We start from the raw sequence: 20,922 nt of genomic DNA on the forward strand, positions 1-20,922 counted from the left end.
GAGAAATGACTGATAATGTGAAAACTGGAGGCTGCAAGACTAAAAAAATACACAGAGGTCCTGCTGTGAGGCTGCAGCCTTGGAGGGGTGAAGGCCCCAGGTCGAAACTTCTTTCTTCACATCCTGGTAGAGAAATCACTGGACAAATGACTTTTCCTGATGACAAATCATTTAGATGGAAAAATCTTTGAATATCTAAAAGGACAGGGAGTGTACCACATTGATTCTAAATAAAAAATTCTGATAAATTAGTAAATTTGAAGTAGATTTTGTAAGATTACACTGGATACAGAGCAGGTAAAACTTACCAGAATTTCTTTTCAAAAAGACTATTTTTTCCCTGTTGGGGGAGAGAGATAAATTAGAAACGATTGCCTTGAAAAACAAGTTTTTCAATATACACAAACAAAGGTTTTGAGGAAACCTAGAAACATCCCTTTCTTGGTTAATACACATTAATCAGTTATGCATTAGTGGTAACGAGGTGCCATGGTTGGAAGATAATTGAATTGGAGGTCTGTAAACTGCAGACTGGCAGACTCCTTTCTGGATAAGGGTCTTCAATGTCCCAGAGCCAAAAATCCTGGAAATAGTTTCTGTCCCAAAGACAGGGCACTTGCAAGAAGCAAGCTGGTGCACAAGTCATTATGACAGGTTTTTCAGAATATCAGTCAAAACACATTTCTTTTACAAGTGTTTTGCTTTCAGGAGATGGGCATTTTTGACAGGGAGGCACCGATCCATTAACATTTCAATCTAGATCTGTAAAGGGACTGTAATGGTCACTGCTATGTGGTGCCTAGACTCCTTGTGTGGTTTTCATGGTCTGATTTCAGGCATGTGAACTCCCCTGGTGCTGGGTTTATGGGTGCTGTGTGTGTTGAGGTGTGGCAAAGAGTCTTAGCTACAGTCTCTGTTTGTTCTCAAGTTACACGTGTCATGACTGGTTCTTGTTGGGGCCCTTAGTTCTGTTGTAGCTCAAGATCCCTAGTAGGTTTTTCCCATGTTTGTTTTTTTTTTTAAATCTGTTTCATACCAGATGTATTTTCTATATGATTATTTGTTATTTGTCTCATAAACTTTCTGATGAGTTCTCAAAATATCCTTTAGGGTATCCATCTTATGTCAAGACTTCAGAAGCAGACAAAACCCTCAGTGAGGGTTTTGCAATACCTATTGCAAATATGTTAGGAAAAAAAAAGTGATGTCATACATTAAACCAGTTATGTTTTCAATTATATTCAAAAGCATAACAAATTTTGCTTTTTGTATTAAGCAATAGATAGTTGTCTATGTATCTTAAGATAAATGTGGGCTTTTAACTTCTGTCGGTCTTGCCATTACTAGATAGAACATGTATATGGAATATATATAAAACAATTTAAAAAGTCCAAGATTTAATGTCCACTTACATTTACACACTTAATTTGTACGTATGACTATTGCTTTTCTAAAAGCATTCATGGAGTGTTTGTAGGAGCACATACCATCCAAAATTGTTTCAGAAAAATTAGGTGGAGAATTTACATTGCCTGGAAAGTCTTTGCCCTAGTCTTTTAAGACACTGTTCCTACAAATCCTGTGATCCGTATTTGATAAGTATAATCTGGATGAGAAGAGGGAGAAGGTGTGCATCTATTAAATATGCTTAAGCATGAGAATGTAATAAGTGGGACAAAAAGGGAGTGGTTGATAACAAAGAGGGAGGGTTAGAGGCGGGGAAGAGTTATTATATGAAATTTAAGCTCTTATGAAAAAACTGGTTGAGCAACCAGCCTTAATAGCTTCAATAGACTATTTTGAATAAAGACAAGCTGGTAAAAGCAGACAGTAAAATGTTGACAATAAGTCAAGTTCTTATAGCTGTGGCTGTATTTCTTCTAATTACACAGTTTTTAAAGTTGCAGCAAGTACGGAGATGGTTTCCTCCTGGACCAATTCCTCTCCCAATTTTTGGGACCTTGATACAGCTGAACTTCCAGTTTAATCGTGATCTCCTCATGAAGGTACTTTTTTCAGATATTCCTAATTGTTTAAAAGTCTTTGTCATTTCTTATGTTTGCTATGTGAAAACATCCTCTCCTGAAACTACGTTGCTGGCACAGTGTCCCTGTTAACTGGTCACTGTGATATCATACCCGGTTTGGTTCAGAACTGCTGGTTTGGTTGCCAAAATAAGAAAAAGTTATTGTGGTGTAAAGTAGTTTGCCAAGTTAAGAAAACTGGTATTGGAATTTCTGAATATGTGAAGATCATTTTGATGCTTAAACCGATCCCCTTTTAATACTGAGATGGACAAATTCATGTGAAATTTGATATAATTTAGGATTAAATAGTTAGGGAAGAAAATACTATCCAAAAAATTGCATTTATGGCCTGGATTTTTATCTTTCTGAGCACTGGCACTCTCTAGCTTGAGCAGTAAATAGAACTTAAGTGCACTTTGTGTGTATGTGCTCACTTATACTGAAAATGGGTGGGATTGAAAATGGGTGGGAGGAAAGAAGAAAATAACTGGTACAGTCTCTACAAGCTATTTACTCCTCTGGCATTTCTGTGTTCTTTTGTGCTACTTTACTTGTACAAATGATAGAAACCCTCTTGAAATAAATTAATGAATTAATGAAAATACCCTTTTTCACATGAATCTTTGAGAACTGAGTCTTGGCTTACATACAGTAATAAAAGATACATTTTTTTTCTTGACATAGACCTGTGGCTCTGAAAAGTGGGAATACTCAGTTGTTTCCAACAGTGAATGCTGAAGAAGATATATATGCTTTCTCACAGATAATTATAATCTTGTGGGAAAGATGGAGAACATCACTCCACTTTAGGGCTGGTCTTGTAATCAGTGCAAAAACAGGTTCATCCTCTGTTTGTTTGCAATATGTGGGATTTTATCTGTGCTTTCCTGGCTTCTCTCCCATCTCTAGCTGGCAAAAATTCATGGCAACATATTCACCTTATGGTTTGGATGGGCCCCAGTGGTTGTGCTGAATGGATTTCAAGCAGTGAAGGATGGTATGACCACGCACCCTGAAGATGTTTCTGGGAGGCTGGTGTCTCCTTTCTTCAGAGCAATGGCCAAAGGAAAAGGTGAGAATTTCTTTCCCTAAACACTGCACAGAAGCATCATCTTTATAAATTGCAGCTCTTTTGTAGCTTGTAACCACTTTCAGAGGTACCACAATAAGCAGGGTTTGTCTGCAAGGAATGACTGCCAGGTGAACTGCAAGGTAGGGAGGGGTGAAATAGCTTTTGGACAGTAGCAGGAGGAAAATACAAGCAAAAGAAAAAAGATTCATAATGTCTTGTATGAAGTACTCACTGGAGCAGATTCAGAGGTGATGCGATGAGGCAGCGGTAAGTTGTGCCACAGAGAAGTGGAAAAAAAGCGGGAAACAGCCCACTTCCTTGTCCTGGACTTGCTGCCTCCCACTATTACATTTCCAATTAAAGAGTGAGATTGATAGTGGGATCTTCTTCCCGTTCCCTTCCTTCCTTTTGTGAACGTTTTCTTACTCCCACAGTAACACCCAGAGGCTCAGTGCACTTCTATTTCAACCTTGCTGTAGGTTTCATACCACCAACCACACTGGGAATTCCCAAAGCCTGTCACAAAGCCTAAGCACTGAACTTTCCTGCCCTGTGGACAGGAACTTTCATCCCTGCCTGTGAACAGTCAGAGTTCTTTCCCCCTTTCCCTTCACAAGAACCATTAACCTGATTCAGGTGAGCTTCAGGCACAGCAGAGTGTGAGACGAGCACTACAAAGAGCATCTTGAGAAGCAGCTGTCAGACTTCCAGAGAAAGCTGGTTGTCTTGGATCAAGCTTAATCCTGCCAGTCATCTTATTATCCAGCTGAGTTTGTCCTTTTCAGCCCTGTTAACTTACTTACATGCCAGAGTTCTTTGTGCCTTTGTGTTCTTAGGCAATGCAATAGTTTAATTATATTCCGTGGCCTAGTATATCCTGTAATGTAGTCCTTGTCTATAATTAATATTAGCATGATAAAGATATCTTCCTTTAATGTATGTAGGGATTATGTTGGCAACTGGTCACACCTGGAAGCAGCAGAGAAGGTTTGCACTCAGGACTCTACGCAACCTTGGCCTGGGGAAAAGAGGTCTGGAGCACCGAGTTCAAGAGGAAGCCCACTACCTGGTAGACTTCTTTGCAAGTATGAAAGGTATCTCTGCAATAAATATCAATACATTTCTACCATTAGTCTGATGTCCTTAGCATATGAACTTCTCTGAAATTAAGGGCTACTTTTGTTCCACAAGAGAATGTGCACAGTCTTTCAGTGTCTTTGTGGAACGGACTGAAAATGCAAAGACCCCAGTCCTGTGTTTTCAAGGAGACTATTATTGTTCAAAGTTATTTACAAAACAACTACAGCTGGGAAGAAAAACTGGAGCTTATTTATTATTTATATCATAGAACACCCTAAGGGGAAAGGGATCTCTGAAGATGGACTAGTCTAATCCCTTCACAAAGAAGGGTCAATCTGAGCAGGTTTCTTAGGGCTGAGTTGTAAATATCTTAAAGAATGGAGACTTCATTACCTCTCTGGATAACCAGTTCTGCTGTTCAATCAGTTCTACAGTAAAAAGGTTCTTATGTTTATGCAGAATTTAATGTATTTTTGCCTATTGCCTCACTTGATACCACTGAGAAAAATCTGGCCCCATGTTCTTTATTCCCCTCCACCAGGTATTTCTACATATTTAGATACCTCCCTAAGCCTTCTCTTCTCCAAACTAAACAGACTCTCTCAGCCTCTCTTATGTCAGATGCTTCAAACCCTTAATTGGCCCTTTGCTCAACCTGTTGTAGTATGTTGACGTCTCTCATACTGGGGAGCCCAAAACTGGACCCAGCCCTCCAAATGGGTCTCACCAGTGCTGGTCAGAGGGGAAGGACCCCTCCCTTGGCCTGCCAGCAATTCATTTCCTAATGCAGCCCAGGATGATGTTGGCCTTTGCCTCAAGGGCACGTTGCTGGCTCAAATATGGTGCTGGTGCATAAACTTATGGAGGCACTGTCAATGCTGATTAATTAAGTCTTGTCTGTAATGCTATTTGCACACTCCATGTAACAGTGACTAGAATCTTGTCTTCAATTCAAGATTCTACCCTTCTCAACCCAGTTAGGATCATGTGAGTTGGATTTCCCAATACTGATCATTGCGCAAAGGCACAGGAAATCAGGACATGCTATGGCTAGCATTATGTCAGTTAAAAGTAATTAAACCTAGCCCAATCCTATGGTTTAAGAACTAGGAGAGATTGAAATGTGGCCATATATGTAGGAGAAAAAAAGCACAAAACAGTAAGTTGCTAATCAGAATCATGCCTTGAGTGTTTGACAGTTGCATTGATGCATACATAAATAAACTTGTTTATAGAAATTTATTCCAGAGTCACAAAATAGGGATTTGAATTAGATTTTCAAATAATTGCTTTAAAACTAATTATTGTATCACTGCCAAAATTGACTGAAAGGAGTTTACAACATTTTATTTTACTGGAGATTGTTCATCTCTAGCAAGGTCAGACAAAACATAGTGGCTTATATGTCCTTGCTGGATAAGGCTGTCTCCCTTCTTGCAGTTCTCCCTTCAGGTTCCCTTCATCCACAGTGTTCTCAGTCACTCCCATGCTTAAGACATATTTTGAATTTGCCGGGCAGCAAATTTGCATTGAGTGTTTTTTCCTTATCTCTAAATTTGCTCTATCATATTACAAAATATTTTACATATCTGGCATTTCTTTAGGGTGCCACACATTCCTGGGATTATGGGATTGCACCATGGTCATGAAGAATCAGTTTGATATTATAATTTTGTATGAAGATTGCTGCTTCTCCATGAAATGCAATGCTCTCTTCTTTGGGTAACCTATAACATTCTCTGATTTCACTAAAGCAGGAGACATTGACATTTATTATTACGATTGCAGGGAAAGCTCTGGATCCTTCTTTCTCTCTCGTTCATTCTGTCTCAAATGTAATTTGTGCTGTCGTGTTTGGACATCGTTTCGCCAGAGAGGATGAGACTTTTCATGAACTGATTAGAGCCACAGAGGAACTGTTCAAATTTGGGGGCAGCTTTATTCATCATGTAAGTGAACAATCTGTTGTATTTCTCTAAATAAGATGGAGAGTGAGAAATGCAGATTCAAGAGGTGGCTGTTGGGCAGAAGTTTTCAAATGGGTGAGTGATGTCCTGTGCAGTTTTACTGGGCAGTGCGCTCTGTCAAAATGTGATGGTAATGCTCCACATACCAGCCTCAGGCATTTGTGTTCATTGTCCTATGTTTGAGCACTCTGGTAGCCTGCTCCTAACTCTTTGCAGCGAGGCATAGACCCATGGACTGCTCCTGGGTCATGGTTTTTCAGCCTCTAGGCACCAGACTCCTGTCTTGGACAATATGATTCTTAAATGTTAAAAGTCAGGTCTAACGGTGTGATTCACATGCTAAGTTTAGACACTGTTTTGTAGAGTCAACAGAGAGAAGAATGATTCAAACACCGAAGTGTTTTGCCTGTGGCTATTTATCACCATTTCCTCTTTAAAACTTGGACTTGAAGACTTCCCAGAGAAATTCTACTCCTTCAGCCTGAGTGAGGAGTAGCTCCAGACACAGGCAGCAGATGACAGGAAATGCTAAGCCAACAAATATAACTCTAAGCTTGGCAATCAAACAATCTGGGAGTCAAGGGCTCATCTGACACTAGAGGCCTCCTTTGCACAGAAGTGCATTCAAAGTTTTCTGGGAGTTCTGGTTCTGTCCCACTGCCAAAGTTGTCCCATACATCTTATGCAGTAAATTCTTAACGTAAAACACAAAGGAATCCCTGTAATACAAATATTTCCCTCCACATCCCACAGAGCATTCTTGTCACTGGGTTATGGTCAGGCTCCCTTTTGCTTAGCCTAACTCTGCTCCTGTAAGTTGTGTGTAGTGGTGGCGAGACCTACTTTTAGGACAGAGAACATACCTCCTTTTCTTGTCTCCTTCCTACCCTGGCTTTGCTTAGTCCAGTGAATAAGATACTTTTCGAGGAAACAAGAACAGCTATTCAAATTGTTCTGGAGCAATGGCCACAATCTTCCCATTTCCCAGATGCAAAGAGTACTCAGTATTGTGTAAAAAATGGTATTGCTGCATCCACATCCCAATTTCTTGACTGGATCCCATGTTGTCAGGCACTAAGCAGGAGAACACTGTGGATTGGGCTTCTCCAGAAATGGAGGAGGAGATTTGGCAGGACCAGTAGCCAGGAAAGTGGATTGGAGAAAGCACACTGCAGATACAAGAACAATGTATACAAATTATCCAAGCATAAATATAGGCTGAAAATCAGAACGAACTTTCTAGCTATCAGAATAGGTAGAAAGCAGCTATTTCTTAGGCTAGATTTTCTCCAATGGTAAGAGAGAAGGAAAAAATTAATCTGGTTGTGTCAGCTAATGCCTTCTTCCTTTCTAGAGGAGAGCACTCAAATTTGTCAGGTAGCTGTTCCTTAGATTTTCTGGATTTCAGATATTTGAAATTTTGTTGAGGACCCTTGAGAGGCCAATTGGTAGAGAGTGCTTTGGGGATTACCCAGCCTGTATAGCAGCTGCCGGCAGCCAGCCCTTGCTTTGGGTTTATCAACTCCTTTTGCACATCTTGGTGAGGACAGTTGGCAAGTTTTGCTTTTCCGTTCCCGGTATTCTCCACTGGAGGGCAGGATGTCACTTTTAAAATGCCTGAATGCAGTTCATAGTAATTGAAGATGTGACTTGAATAACTGAATAGACGAACACAGTTCATCCTAGTTATAGTAATTCTAATTTGGCTTGTGATTGAGCTGAAAGCCTGTGGAACTCTGAATCTTACCATCAAAACAGCTAGAAATTAAATAGTGTACTGTTTCACAACTTGAAAGCATAAGCACAGTCTTTGACAGGATATTTTACTAATGAGGTCCAAACCCCACGCTGATATGAACATTACCCTCTCTCTGCAGCAGGCCTTTCTAGTGCATTTTCTGGTGATAGAAACTTTGCAGTGTCTCTTGTGTGTCACTCCCACAGCTGTATGAAATCTTCCCCTGGTTGATGTGTCGTCTCCCTGGGCCCCATAAGAAGGCCTTGGCTTGCTATGATGTCCTGAGCTCCTTTACACGGAGAGAGATCAGAATGCACACGGAGCGTGGGATACCAGATGAACTGCAGGATTTCATTGACTTTTACCTGGATTTCATTGACTTTTACCTAGATCACATTGAAAAAGTAAGTTTTTTCTGTCAGGCTACAGGCACTCATCCTGCATCTCCTGTCACAGCAGAAAGGGAGCTGCTGTCCTGGGTACTGCCTGCCTTGTGTACACCCTGAGCAGGTCTGCTGCTGTGCTCAGTCACTACAGATGTGCAGCCAGGGGAGAAATCCCTCCCATCTATTGTCTGTTAGCTATTTCTGTCAGCCTGCTCTTCAGTCTTGTAGCTTGTGTCTTATGAATATTAATAGTGCTCGATTTTTTATTATTCTGGGGAACAAAAGCAACAATCTTGTGGACTCCAAGCATACTGCAACTGTGAAATTGTCATTATCATCCAAGCTAGTACTTCTACCAAAGAGTCAAATCAGATCTCCTTGCTATGATCATTTTTTTCTATATAATAACCAATAGCATCAGTTTGTTTTTCTAACTGGTAATTCTCTATTAATTACCACATCAGCTGCTATATTTTTATGGTCAGGGTGGATGTCTGCCCAACTGGCTTCTAGTTCCTGGGATCCCCTTGTTTATTTTTTTTTTTTATACTGGCACATTCACACATCTGGCTTTCCAAAGCATTTAACAGCTTCTAAAGCATTTCACTGCTATTCTAAGATTTATGAGTCTTGAAAATCAGTGGACCAGAAATTTTTTCAGTGAGCTCTTCTGGGATCTGTTGGATGGAAATCATCCAAGTTTGTTTATTAAAAAAATTGAACTGTCTGTAATAGATGCACAGGAGCAATAAAAAAAGATTAGATGATATTACAGCAGGGAAAAACATCCTTTCCACTTTTCAATTGCTCCATTGGCAAGAGAAAGGTTCAAGACCTCTGAGCATAACCTCCCTAAATTTAGACAATGAATTCCCCCAAACCATAATGATGTTCTTTTATAGTTTCAGTGTATACATACACGTCCTCACACTTCTAATTGAAAACTGTAAAACCCCAGAGCAGCTGTATGTGAGTCATTGTGCCTTTGTAGTGAAGAAGAAACCTGAATACCACAGGTTAAGAACTTTACACAGCGCAGTGTTCGTTACCTTGTCACTGCGTTGCTTGCTAGAAAAAATAAGTGGTGGACTGTGACTTGAGGCATGAAGAATGACATACTGGTATACATCTTTAGAGGAAGATTTATTTATGAAACCTTCTAAACGAACCACTATTTGTACATTTAAGCCAATAATCCCTTTCTGCAAAGAACATGCAATTTAGCTTCATGATTAAATGGGCAGTAAAGATGGCTTGTCTCTGTGAAATGTTAGCTTTTTGTATTGATAGTCATCCTTGCTGTCTAACATTCCTTATCAGTCTCTGTATTGTCCTATATGCAGAACACACTGCAGCTTGGTACCAGTTATAAAAACACATTTAACCCTATTTGGATTTTTCTAACTTTCATGTATAAGCCTCTATTTTTTCTTATCATTTGCAGTCCAAAGATGAACCCAGGTCTACATACAATGAAGACAACATGGTTTATTCTATAAATGACCTTTTCCTGGGTGGATCAGAGACAACAAGCACTACTTTGAACTGGGCTCTGCTCTATATGGTGGCATATCCAGACATCCAAGGTGAGTAATAAGCACATCACGAATATCTTTCATGCAATAGAGCAGCCAAGTCATAACATCTTCATGGATCAGAGATTATTCCTAGATACTGATATATGCCTAGTGGTACATGTACCTTTTTGTACTGGTAGATCTCTGCTAGGCAGCATCAGGAGATGCAGGGAATCTGTACAAAAGCTCTTAGAGCAGCCACAAGAATAAGGCAGTTCCCACAGTTAACCACTTGGGAATTATGCACCTGTATAGGAGACTGTGGCTGATGGAGGTGTAGGGGTCTGTGGGGAAATGAAGACTGTGGTAGAGATAAGAGGACTGGAGTCACTTTTTGGGAAGCCAGTAGTTTGCACATGTGTTCCTTAAAGGAACAGTGGCCACTGCTGTGGCCATTGGTGAGGGGTGCTCATGGTGCTTCAGGAAATTGGGTTGGGTTCTGTCTTAGTCGTAAACGTGACTGAATGGCTGAAAATAATTAACCTGAAACTAATGTGTAATAATAGGAGTGTCACTGTTTGGAAACTTACTTCAATTGTGCTTTGTATTGCTGAGTATCAGTAAGAGGGACTACGGGGGGTCCTGCCCCTCTTGGTGCTCTGTACATCGCAGAAGAAATACAGGTAATTGCCTAAAGGTCAATTGCCAGCCTTGACTTTACTTTTGCCCATCAGTTCATTTCTGATCCCAAGGTACCAGGGTGTCTATCTAACCTGTGATTAAATTAACTCTGTGATGTGTTTGAGTTTCTTATAACAGAACTTATTCCAGTCAGGAGAGGAAACTGATGGCTCATCTATTACATATATTTGTATTTAAGAAGCTTGGTTTTAAGTCTAGTTTTTAAATAACCATCAATCACTGAATGAAAAGGAAAGGAAGAAGGATGTCTTATGCTGGATAACAGAAATCTCATTGTTACATCACAGAACATGTGCCAATACGCAGAGGAGAACAGGATTTTAAATGGAGGAAAGACATGAAGAAAAAATTGCTCATCTTGTAGCTGTCAGACAAGAAAGTCTGCTTAATCTCATGTTATCACGTTTTGTTATCACCTGTGTAATTAAGGTTATGAAAGCACTGACTCACCTGTGTAATTTTATTTAGTTAAATATAATACCTTGCACATATGTGGGAAAGCAGGGTGGGTGCAGAGTGATCCTTCCTGGGCTGCTTTTTGAACCCATTCATACTGTTGCACGTATTGAGACCCAATGACGATGTTGTGCAGTTCCACTCTGTAACATATGGAAAATTTTGGCCTTTTGTCTCACCACTAAATCAGGCTCTCCTTGTTCTCTCAACAACCCAAACAGAGATGTGTGTATATATTACACAGTGACTGATTACTTCAAACTACACTGGATGCTGAAGTAGTCATGCTTGCTTATGCAAGATAGTTCTTCATAGAAGGAAGTTTACTTAAAAATCTTTCTGGATGTACATTTTAAATTCTATAAGGTGCTTAAATCTCAGGTGTGAGAGCCTACCTAGCACAGCTGTGTGAAGGACTGCTGGCAGTCACAGAGCAGGCTTGATGTGATGCAGAATGGACTTCCCTACATCTTACTGCTTCTTCAACCAGCCTGGAAAAAGGATAGGATCATTTATTAAAAATCTAAGGTGTTTTTTTTAGGTGATGTGTCCTGTCTCTCTTGAAGTTTATAAAACGAAGTTTTGTTTTTGTTAATGCTCCCAAGACTCCTGTGCAATAAGTGATTTAAAACATGCTATTTCTGATCAAAAAGCAGGTGCCAAGGAGTAGACACATTTCTTTCTTGGTATTTGGACATTGTTCTAATTGGCATTGTTTCACTTAGCAGACATTCTACATAAGAACCGTTTCCTTTTAACAGAATGTTAAATAGAATTAGTGAAAATACTTGATATGTTTTTCCACCTGAAACATTGAATATTTCTCCACAGAAAAAGTTCAGAAGGAGTTGGATGCTGTTCTAGGTCCTTCCAAGTTAATCTGCTATGAGGATCGGAGAGAACTGCCCTACACAAACGCTGTGGTTCATGAGATCCAACGCTTCAGCAACATTATCTCAGTTGGCATGCCCAGGGTGTGTGTGAGGAACACAACATTGCTTGGCTTTCCCCTCAAAAAGGTACAGACGCAGTTTCTAAGTTGCTACACACCTTTATTGCATCAGTAGAACAAGGTGTGGATTAAAATCTGTTTGTGCCAGGAGCTTCTCCTCAGTAGCAGGGGGACTGGATACCTCTGGGTCCCATTGAATGGGAACAAAGACAAGAACTCATCCGTCAGGCCAAGTGATGCAGCTCTTGGGGAGAGGGATATCAGTAGTGAGAGATGCCCCTGGATGGAAAAGGATATTTTAGCAAAGTGTTTCTACAAACCAATGAAGACAAAACATTTGTGATTGATACTGAAGGAAACTATGGTGGGTTTGTGCTGATAAGGCATTGGAAAGATTTCTGAATGAATTTTTGTGTGCAGAAAGCCTGTAAAAGATCTGGGGAAAAGCGTGACAATTTGCAACTAGCTTTTGTCAGAGACTAAATCACAGAAACTCCTAACACTGGAAGAGAAAACGGATTTAGTACAAATAAAGTTGTTAGTTCCTATTGACGTGGTCACTTCCACTGTCTGGCTCGGACCAACATTCTGAAGCAAAAATATTTTGAATTCCTCACAGTCCTTACTGGGGAACTGAGTCTATCAGCACAAAACACTGAACTCCGAGAGGGAACGAACACTGGTCTCACCAGCTGGCTCTGGCTGCTGGGTAAGGACTCACAGCCAGAACTGAGTGTTTTTCTCCTTTCAGGGCACCATAGTTCTTCCAAATATTGCTTCATCTTTGTATGACCCAGAGCAGTGGGAAACACCTCGACAGTTCAACCCTGGTCACTTCTTAGATAAGGATGGAAACTTTGTGAGCCAAGAAGCCTTTTTACCATTCTCAATAGGTAAATGGACTGACAGCACAAGCATTAACAGTTTGGATTGGGAGTGTAGAATGAAGATGTCTATTAAAAACCTATTGGTTTTCTATTTTAAACCTTTTTGTGGAAAACAATGCTTAAATCAACATGATTACTTTCAGTAACTTTTGTTCTACTGAACAAATAATAACATGGAAAAACAGAGGTGTCCTGACAAATGTATATATCTAACTCACCTTATTTTTAGAAGGAAATTCTCTGCTAATGATCATGTCTATTGATTTGGGGCATACATTTCACACCAGACATACATTTTGGAAAGTACTTGCAAGCAGCCCTCCTGATTCTTTATGCATACAACACTGGAGCATGACATCTCTCAGGAAAAGTAGGTCCTTATTCTTCATTTATATGATGGAATGAATTCCTTTCAAGTTGTCAGTCAAATTAAGATGAGATTTTTGAGGTAACTGAGGGATACTTGGAGCAGAAGGGCCACACTGTTATCTGTAGCTGCAGGTAAGACTGGTCAAAGGAAGAATTACAATAAACTTTGTGTCATTGATTGCATTAAGTCCTAAAGAAATTCTCAATTAGGCAAAAATACCCTAGCTTTGTGTGAGAATGAATACAATTGCTGTTGAGGTCGGGGTAATTTACTCACTGTCCTCCCCTCTTCCCTCTGCAGGGCACCGTGTGTGTTTGGGGGAGCACCTAGCGAGGACCGAGCTCTTTATTTTCTTTGCCAACCTACTGCGGGCTTTCACCTTCCAGCTCCCCGAGGGAGTGACAGAGATCAACACAGAGCCCATTTTTGGGGGTACCCTGCAGCCCCACCCATACAGGGTTTGTGCCATTCCACGCTAGGCTGGACATGTGCAATGTCCACGAAACATCTTTGTTGCCTTTGTGAATGTATGTCTTGAGACCACACAACGCTTTTTGTCTTGGATTTGAATTTCTACTCCAAAAGCCACCTCTTGTCTACAGCAGAAAATTTTGTTCAGACCCTCTTACCTGCTCTTGAATGTGATCCTTTTATTTTGTAAAAGTTAATTTGATCTGTAAGGCATCATCATTCTCAGCCATAAAGGAATCTTGCAGTTGCTGTCTGGCCTGGCAGATATAACTCTGGTACACTGGTGAAAAAATGACAAAATTGACCAGCAGACTTCAAAATTGATTCATTATCTCTGAGTTATCCTGTTTCAAAAAGCAAGGAAGTTTGGGAAAACAAACCTGGAAGATTCTGCCTCTTGATGTTACTGTCATCAACTGTAACATTTCAGTCAACTTTTTGTTGATGGTCACTAATAAAAGATGCAGGAAAATATGTTTTAAGGCATCTTTAAACCTGGCAGAGGATAATTGAGTCCAGCAGAGAAAAGTTGCAGGCTGAAACTTGGTGGAGAGTGAAGCTACAGAGAGAGGATTTATTTTAGGGCACATACTTTTAACATTTTAAAATTCTTGTTAGTTTTGGAAAGTCTTTTCTAACAGAGCAACTCTTTACACCCATGCATAACTCCTGTTAGGATCAGCACTAGCATGTTGATACAGCAGGTGCAAGGAGCTCCCCCAAGGGGCAATTTGGGCAAAGAGCCTCCTGTAGAAAGAGTCGATGGTAAGTTGAAAAATATTCATGGAAAACACCAGAGAGACTTTTAAAACGCCTCAGCAGTTCAGCAGTATTCTTGAAGCCACAAAGGTTTGCCATATACACAAAATGCCTGTCAAATGCAATGGAAGAGTCTATAGTAGCCAAAAAGGAAAAAATTGTTTCCTGTGGTGAATATTTATATTGTCTGGAAAAGACTTGCAAAGTGTGAGTGAACTTGTACTTCATTAATATTCCTATTTCTGTGAGAGAGGACAGGACAGCTCAAGATGATCATCTATTAAATCAGTTATCAGTGGATGTTGTCCTCTGCATGATTGAGATTAGTTTTGGCAGTTCACCATGAATCACAAATTTAGACCAGTCCCATTATTTCTAATTCAATAGCTGATGGAACACAGCATCAAAATAGTAACCACTTGATATTTAGCTGTTATTAAATTAAATGGCAGGATAGCAGTAGTGAAATATGGAAGATCACATCCTGACATTTTCTTTGACAGAAAACTATGCCCTGTTAAAAACTGATGTCCAAGCCTGTGTGGATTAGCATGTGTGCATCGGTAGATAAGGCAAAGCAGAAACTGCTGTGATCTGGGCATGTTGGAGCTGTCACTGCTTCTTAAAAATGAAGCTGAAAACATCAGTAGCATTACAAGCACTAACATCACTGCTGTGTGATGCTGTAACTCCTGACAGCCCCATGGTTCCCCAGACATCCTTCCAAAAGGGAAGATCATAAATTGGCCTGGACAGAAGTGTGCCCAGGATGGCCCATACACAGCCAGAGCAGGATGAGTTCCCTGAACCCATGGGAATGGCACAACCCGAAACAAGGAGCATAAATCCCACTGGTGCAGGTGTCTGAGAGGAGACATATAGGGCACTTCAGAGGGTAAGTGGACATCGTACACAGGCAGTTTATTCACACGTGGGTGTGCTAATGCCTGCTGTGACAGGAACTGCTCATTGGTGATTTTTAGTCCACTGTGCACAGATGTCCAGGAGATGATTGCCCAGCACACAAGACGTGACAGCAGGATGTCAGCGGGAGGCTCCCAGCAACAAGATGGGAGAGCTGTGCTTTTCAGGGCCTTTGCATTTCTGTTCTTGCCTGACCTATTTTAAAAGTGAGTCACTTTAGCTCATCTTCTAATAAAGCCTGGTCTTTTTGAGCTTTTAAAAGCCTTTTAAAGCACAGCTGACGTTGCCACAGAAGGCCAATGAAGCTGAGAGCAGCTCTGAGAGAAGCCCAGCTGCCACTCATGAGGTCTGTGATAATGCTCTCAGCCTCGGCTGTGTGGTGTCTCCTCCAATCAGGCTGATCTGTGTCACTCCAGGGCTGCTGATCTTTAAGGGCTGTCTTGGAGACCACCCCTAATATCCTTGATTCCTCTCTCTTCTTTTCTTTATTGCTTCTGTGTTATTTCTCGTGTCTTCCTCAGGCTCCATTTTCTGACATGGCACCATGCAACTGTTCGACCACAGAGCGGAAGATCTGGCTATAAAGGTAAATACAGAAAATGTAGAGAGGCAAAGTTGAAGATTTTGGGTTGGTGTAGCTCTTGGAGAGGCTCAGAGCCTATGAATTTGTGATGTTCATCTGACACCCTTTTCACTGAAAGTTTATACACAAAGCAAATGTAAGTAGTAAAGAAAAAAATTCTGTATTTCAAGGAGTATAATGAGAAAAAAGGAAACTGATGGTTTCTTAAAACTGCAGTAAATCAGGAAGGCTCTCTGGCAGATGGGCAATTTAATGCCTTTTTCGACTTTGGTTGTCAATGAAAATGGCAACAGTGATCCAAAGACCAATACATTCAACACCACTGATGTTCATGGAAGATTTCTGTCTAGATTAGGAAAAATAGGTTAGAAAATAGCTAGATGAACATGATGTTTTCAAATTGGTTGGGCTGATTCATCCCAGGGCACTTAGGGGAACACTATCAACCTCAGAGCTATTGGCAGTTATCTATGAGAACCTGTGGAGGAGGGGAAAAGGTCAAACATTTCCTTGTCTTCAGATGGTAAGAGAAGCTGTGGTGTTATAAATCAGTCAGCCTAATTGCACTTCTCAGAATATCCTGGAAAATAATCAAATTGTAAGCATTGGGAGGAAACCAGAAAGAGTCAGTGCTCCCCCAGTAATGTCAAAGTTACTTAGTTTTGTTTGAGGACATAGTTAGAGGTCTGTTCTCAGGAGAGAAGCTGTTAATATAATTGACTCCTGTTTAATGTGGCTTTGACAGTATCTCGGGAACCCTATGGAAATGTGGGGTGTCTGAAGCTTTGTAAAACTTCATGGAAAGCTCAGGAAATGCATAAGAATGTCAAACTGGAAAGATACACAGAATGGGATTTTGTCCTGCATCTATTCAGTAGTTAATCAAGAACCTTCATAGTTAGTGAAAACACCAGACTTGGGTAAGGTCTTATTTCTTGATGCCATCAGATCCCAAACTGATGCCTGCAGCAAGGTGAGAAACAGGTATTCCTAAACTCATCACAGTTCACTGAAACTTACAAGCAGGACCGTTTTTTTTTGATTTATTACCTTTGTGAAAATGTGAAGGCTGTCATAACATGGATACTTCTTCTTAGCAGTTTTAATGTCAGATAGCTGGGGAGGTGAGGGTGACCCTATTCCAGGGTCTCTTATTATTCCCTCCTTCCTTCCTTCCTGGAGTCACAGTTTTCTCTGGGGAGTTTCTCTGGGATATTTTTCTTGATCATTATGGTTCTCACGCAGTAGAAAAATACATTTTAGTTTTACAGTGACTCAAAATGCCTCTAAAAGCTGTAGAATTCAAACTGAAGTTTGTCGTCCTGAGCTAAACCATTTTCTTTAGATTTTCTGGAATAAAAGATACAGTGGGGAAACAAGAAAGTTCTCATTAAGAATTTCTGAAAGAGGTTATTTGAAACTATATTTGTCCATTGAGATAATTGACCTAAAAAATCCTAATGAACTGGATTAATTTGAAGTAATGTTTCAGATGTCTTTGGCATATCTTTTGCTTAGTGAAAAGCTTATGAACTTGTCCTAATATCTGCAAAGAAATCTCAGCTGGTGGTATTTTTAGCTAACACTCCAGAAACTATTTATTTGCTGTCCTGCAGTGTGAGATTCTAATGTTAAAGGAATAACAATAACAAAATTGCAGCTCTTTCCCTGAACAGTTTATGAGATACAGCAGATGAGACAAGAGACGAGCTAATAATGTGAATATATTCTGGGGTCAGCTGGTGATATGATGATATTCTACAAGGACTGCATTTTAAGGAGCATTACAGAGAAAATGAGAAAAAAAATTGGAGTGTTTTGTATGATGTTCTTTTTGAAATAACTTTTTTGAACACTATTTAAGTGTTTATTTCGGTAGTGCAGTCACGTGAGCATAGGCTCTGTCTTGTAAATTCAGCTTGGACTGACAGCTGCAAGCTATAGATGACTAGTTTCTCTATCAGACAGCCAGCTTCCCTTAACCTACTTGTGGGTAGTTTCAGGCAAGGACAAATATCTCAGCCACTACTCACTCCTAATATTGAGGGTATCAGTAGCTTCAGCACTCACGGACATAAACGAGCATCCTAGTGAAATGCAACCATTATGGGATCTGCAGGGAGAGGTACACGGGTTTTCAGACTTGCCACTCTCTGACACTCTCATTGACCTGAGTCCTGGCAGAACTGGGCACAGCTCTGCAAGAGCCCACAGTTCAGAGATGTAGTCTTGATGCGTGTGTTGGGTCTGATGCTGCAGCTGAGGGAAGCTGTCTGTGCTTAAGCAGAACATCAAGAGCCGCTAGGAACAGTGCTGGCTAATTCTGCATAGATCAGTCATGGATTCTACAGCACAAAATTATCCCGTGTTAATATTTCAGCAGCTCACCCTCCGAGGCACCAGGCAGAGGGCAGCAAAGGCCTTTAAAGGGCTGTGCTGTCACACAGGGCTGGGCTGTACTCTGAAACAAACCTCTGTCACCAGGGTATGCTGGAGTTCATCACACCTTCATTTGCCGACAGCATGAGACTGGTTGAAGATGAAATTCAAATGCTACAATACAATGTCCTCAATATATTTCTTGGACCTTTTGGTAAACACCGTGTCTGCACGGTTTCTTGATTACAAGGTACATGGATGTTACTCACTGTGACCATGTTCTTCTGCCCTCTGATCAAGATGAAAGGTTTCTCATTTTCTCTGTACTTACAGTCTCTCCCACATCAGGGAATGCAGTGCACTGAGGAAGCTCCCAAATAAATGACTGCGTCTTGCATTAACTTCCATTTTATCTAGGTGAGATGGTGGCATTTGACAAGGACCAGATGTTGGAAAAACAAAGTAATTATACAATTTGAAATGTGGGAATCACATCCATGAGGCTTAGAAGCAGAACATTTATTCCATTTGTCTCTCTCCTTTCCTTTCTGTTAAGTACTGCCAAGATAAAAGAGAAAACTTTGCTATAATTAAAAAAAACCCGAAACAACCAACCCCAAAACAACACCAAAATCCTCCCAAAAAACAAAACCCAAAACAAAACAGGAAATCTTGAATAGAATAATTCTGGCTATTTTTCATCAATCTTAGTTTATTGTTGGCTTTTATCCAGATTTGCAGGTGAGCTCCTGCAGTAGGGGAGACATTTAGGATTAAAATTGCCTTTTATCTTTATGATGTGTTTGACTGGATGCTTAACACAGCATCCAGAGCTGACCAAAGTGATTCTCCTTGAACAGTGCTGTTCTCTGATCAAAGGAAGCCCTGCACTTCATCAATCTGAGTAGTACAAAATGTCTCAACAGATCAGCCTGAAGCATTTAATGAAAAAAGATAGAGGACTTACCTTTCCATCGTCCCCTTTCCAAAAGTTCTGCGGAGCACTGACTCCTTTAGTGGGTTACACTACAGTGCAGATGTTGGGAAGATGATTTTCATGTAAGTTTAGGACACAAGGAGTGTAATCTATTGTTATTGTTCAAACTTTTCTCATGTATCTCTGTCTGCAGCAACCTGTGTCACTCCCCATTGACACCTGTTTGATTGCACATTATGTGCATGTAGTGGCCTTTTTAGGCTTTATGAAATTCTGTATTTAAGTCAGTTCATGGTCATGTTAGTCTCTTTGTAGACTTGCATTATGAGGCATGCTAAAATGTCATAGCTGTTTGATCTCAGGCTGTGTAAGTTACAGGACCCCCACAGGCAGGATGGACATCGCTAATGGCAGAGGTTGCTCTCAATTTCTCTCCATCATTATCACCCAGTGGGCATATTCAGACTTATCCCATCACCAAAATTTGCACAGAAACAAATCCTGCATGACTAATGTATCCATATAATTTCCTGTCGCAGCTCCATTGTATTGTCTGAACGCTGTACAAAAGAGAAAAACTTCACAGCTCCAGGAACCCTGATTTTCCTAACAGGGAAACAGTCCTCGTGGCCTCTATGCCAACTTTGACAAATAGTCTTGACAAATAGTCTGGAGTCTTTCAGCAGGTTTAGCATATGTTTGCATTTGTGTATCAAAATATTAAAATAAGATAAAATTAAATATTTGTATTCAAAGCACAACTGCATTGGCTGCACGCTGTGAGTACATCATGCTTCTCCAGGCCTGAGTTTTACTGTCCGAAGACAGACATCCATCCAGTGAAGGGATATTTGGAAATGGGCTGCACCTGCAGGGTGGGGACTCCGACTTGCCCAGCAGTGCACAGGCATTCAGGGTGAGAAGCCAGCTCTCAGAAGTGGTTTTCTGCTGACCTAGTCAGAAGGGTTTTCTCCTATTTTCTATCTTTTCATGACAGCATCAGAATTCAGCATCAGAGAGGTGAAACCTGAGACAACAGACCTGAATTTGTTCACAGAGCAGAGGCTGTCAGGCACAGCCCTGTTGATAATATGTCAGGTAATTAAAGACTTCATGCACGCTAAAGTCTGAAGTGAAATTTACCATGGAAAAAACAAACTGTGTTCTTGGATATTGCTGTCCACCTTTCACCGAACTTGAAATTCAAGCTGACGTGGAATCATTCGGTTAGTTTGAAATTAAAATATACACATCCCTACATGTGGAACTAGTATTGTTTTCTTTAATACAATTATAGTGGACATACAGTAAGGGGGACATAAAACTTTGCTACATTGCTGAGCTCACAAGTATTCATTTCTTCCTCTTTCAGCGTTATGATCCACCATTTCTATGCTCTTGTTTAATCACCATTTGAAGTGATTAATACCAAGTTTTTGAAAGCTTGGGTTAAAAAAACAAAACATGTTTTTGAAAAAAGGACAAAAGGCTTTCCAATTCTTTTAAGACTTCAGAGCATTGTTTTGAACAGTTCATTCTGTTTATGAAAAGCAGTTTCATTATTGTTTCCAACTGTAGATTTTCCTGAATCTAAGGCAATTTTTTCAAAATCCAGTGTTTGCACTATCCATCTGTGATTCTAGTTCTCCTTTTGTCATGCAGTTCTCTCTTTTGCATCCACAAACTGAACACCTCAAGGATTTCTGGGGGTAAAA

At 40.4% G+C, this 20,922-nt stretch overlaps 1 protein-coding gene across 1 annotated transcript; it reads left to right on the plus strand.

Annotated features, from left to right (window-relative positions):
* Positions 1-1,835: 1,835 nt before the first annotated feature.
* Positions 1,836-14,005, plus strand: LOC103758247 (cytochrome P450 2J6). The gene is made up of 9 exons (XM_008924494.3): positions 1,836-2,006; positions 2,937-3,099; positions 4,044-4,193; positions 5,968-6,128; positions 8,091-8,288; positions 9,715-9,856; positions 11,777-11,964; positions 12,649-12,790; positions 13,455-14,005. Exons 1-9 carry the CDS (start codon positions 1,836-1,838, stop codon positions 13,631-13,633), a joined length of 1,494 nt encoding a protein of 497 aa, XP_008922742.2. The 3' UTR covers positions 13,634-14,005.
* Positions 14,006-20,922: the final 6,917 nt, after the last annotated feature.

Source organism: Manacus vitellinus, unplaced genomic scaffold, assembly GCF_001715985.3.
Source record: "Manacus vitellinus isolate BGI_N305 unplaced genomic scaffold, ASM171598v3 scaffold_29_pilon, whole genome shotgun sequence".
Taxonomy (NCBI): domain Eukaryota; kingdom Metazoa; phylum Chordata; class Aves; order Passeriformes; family Pipridae; genus Manacus; species Manacus vitellinus.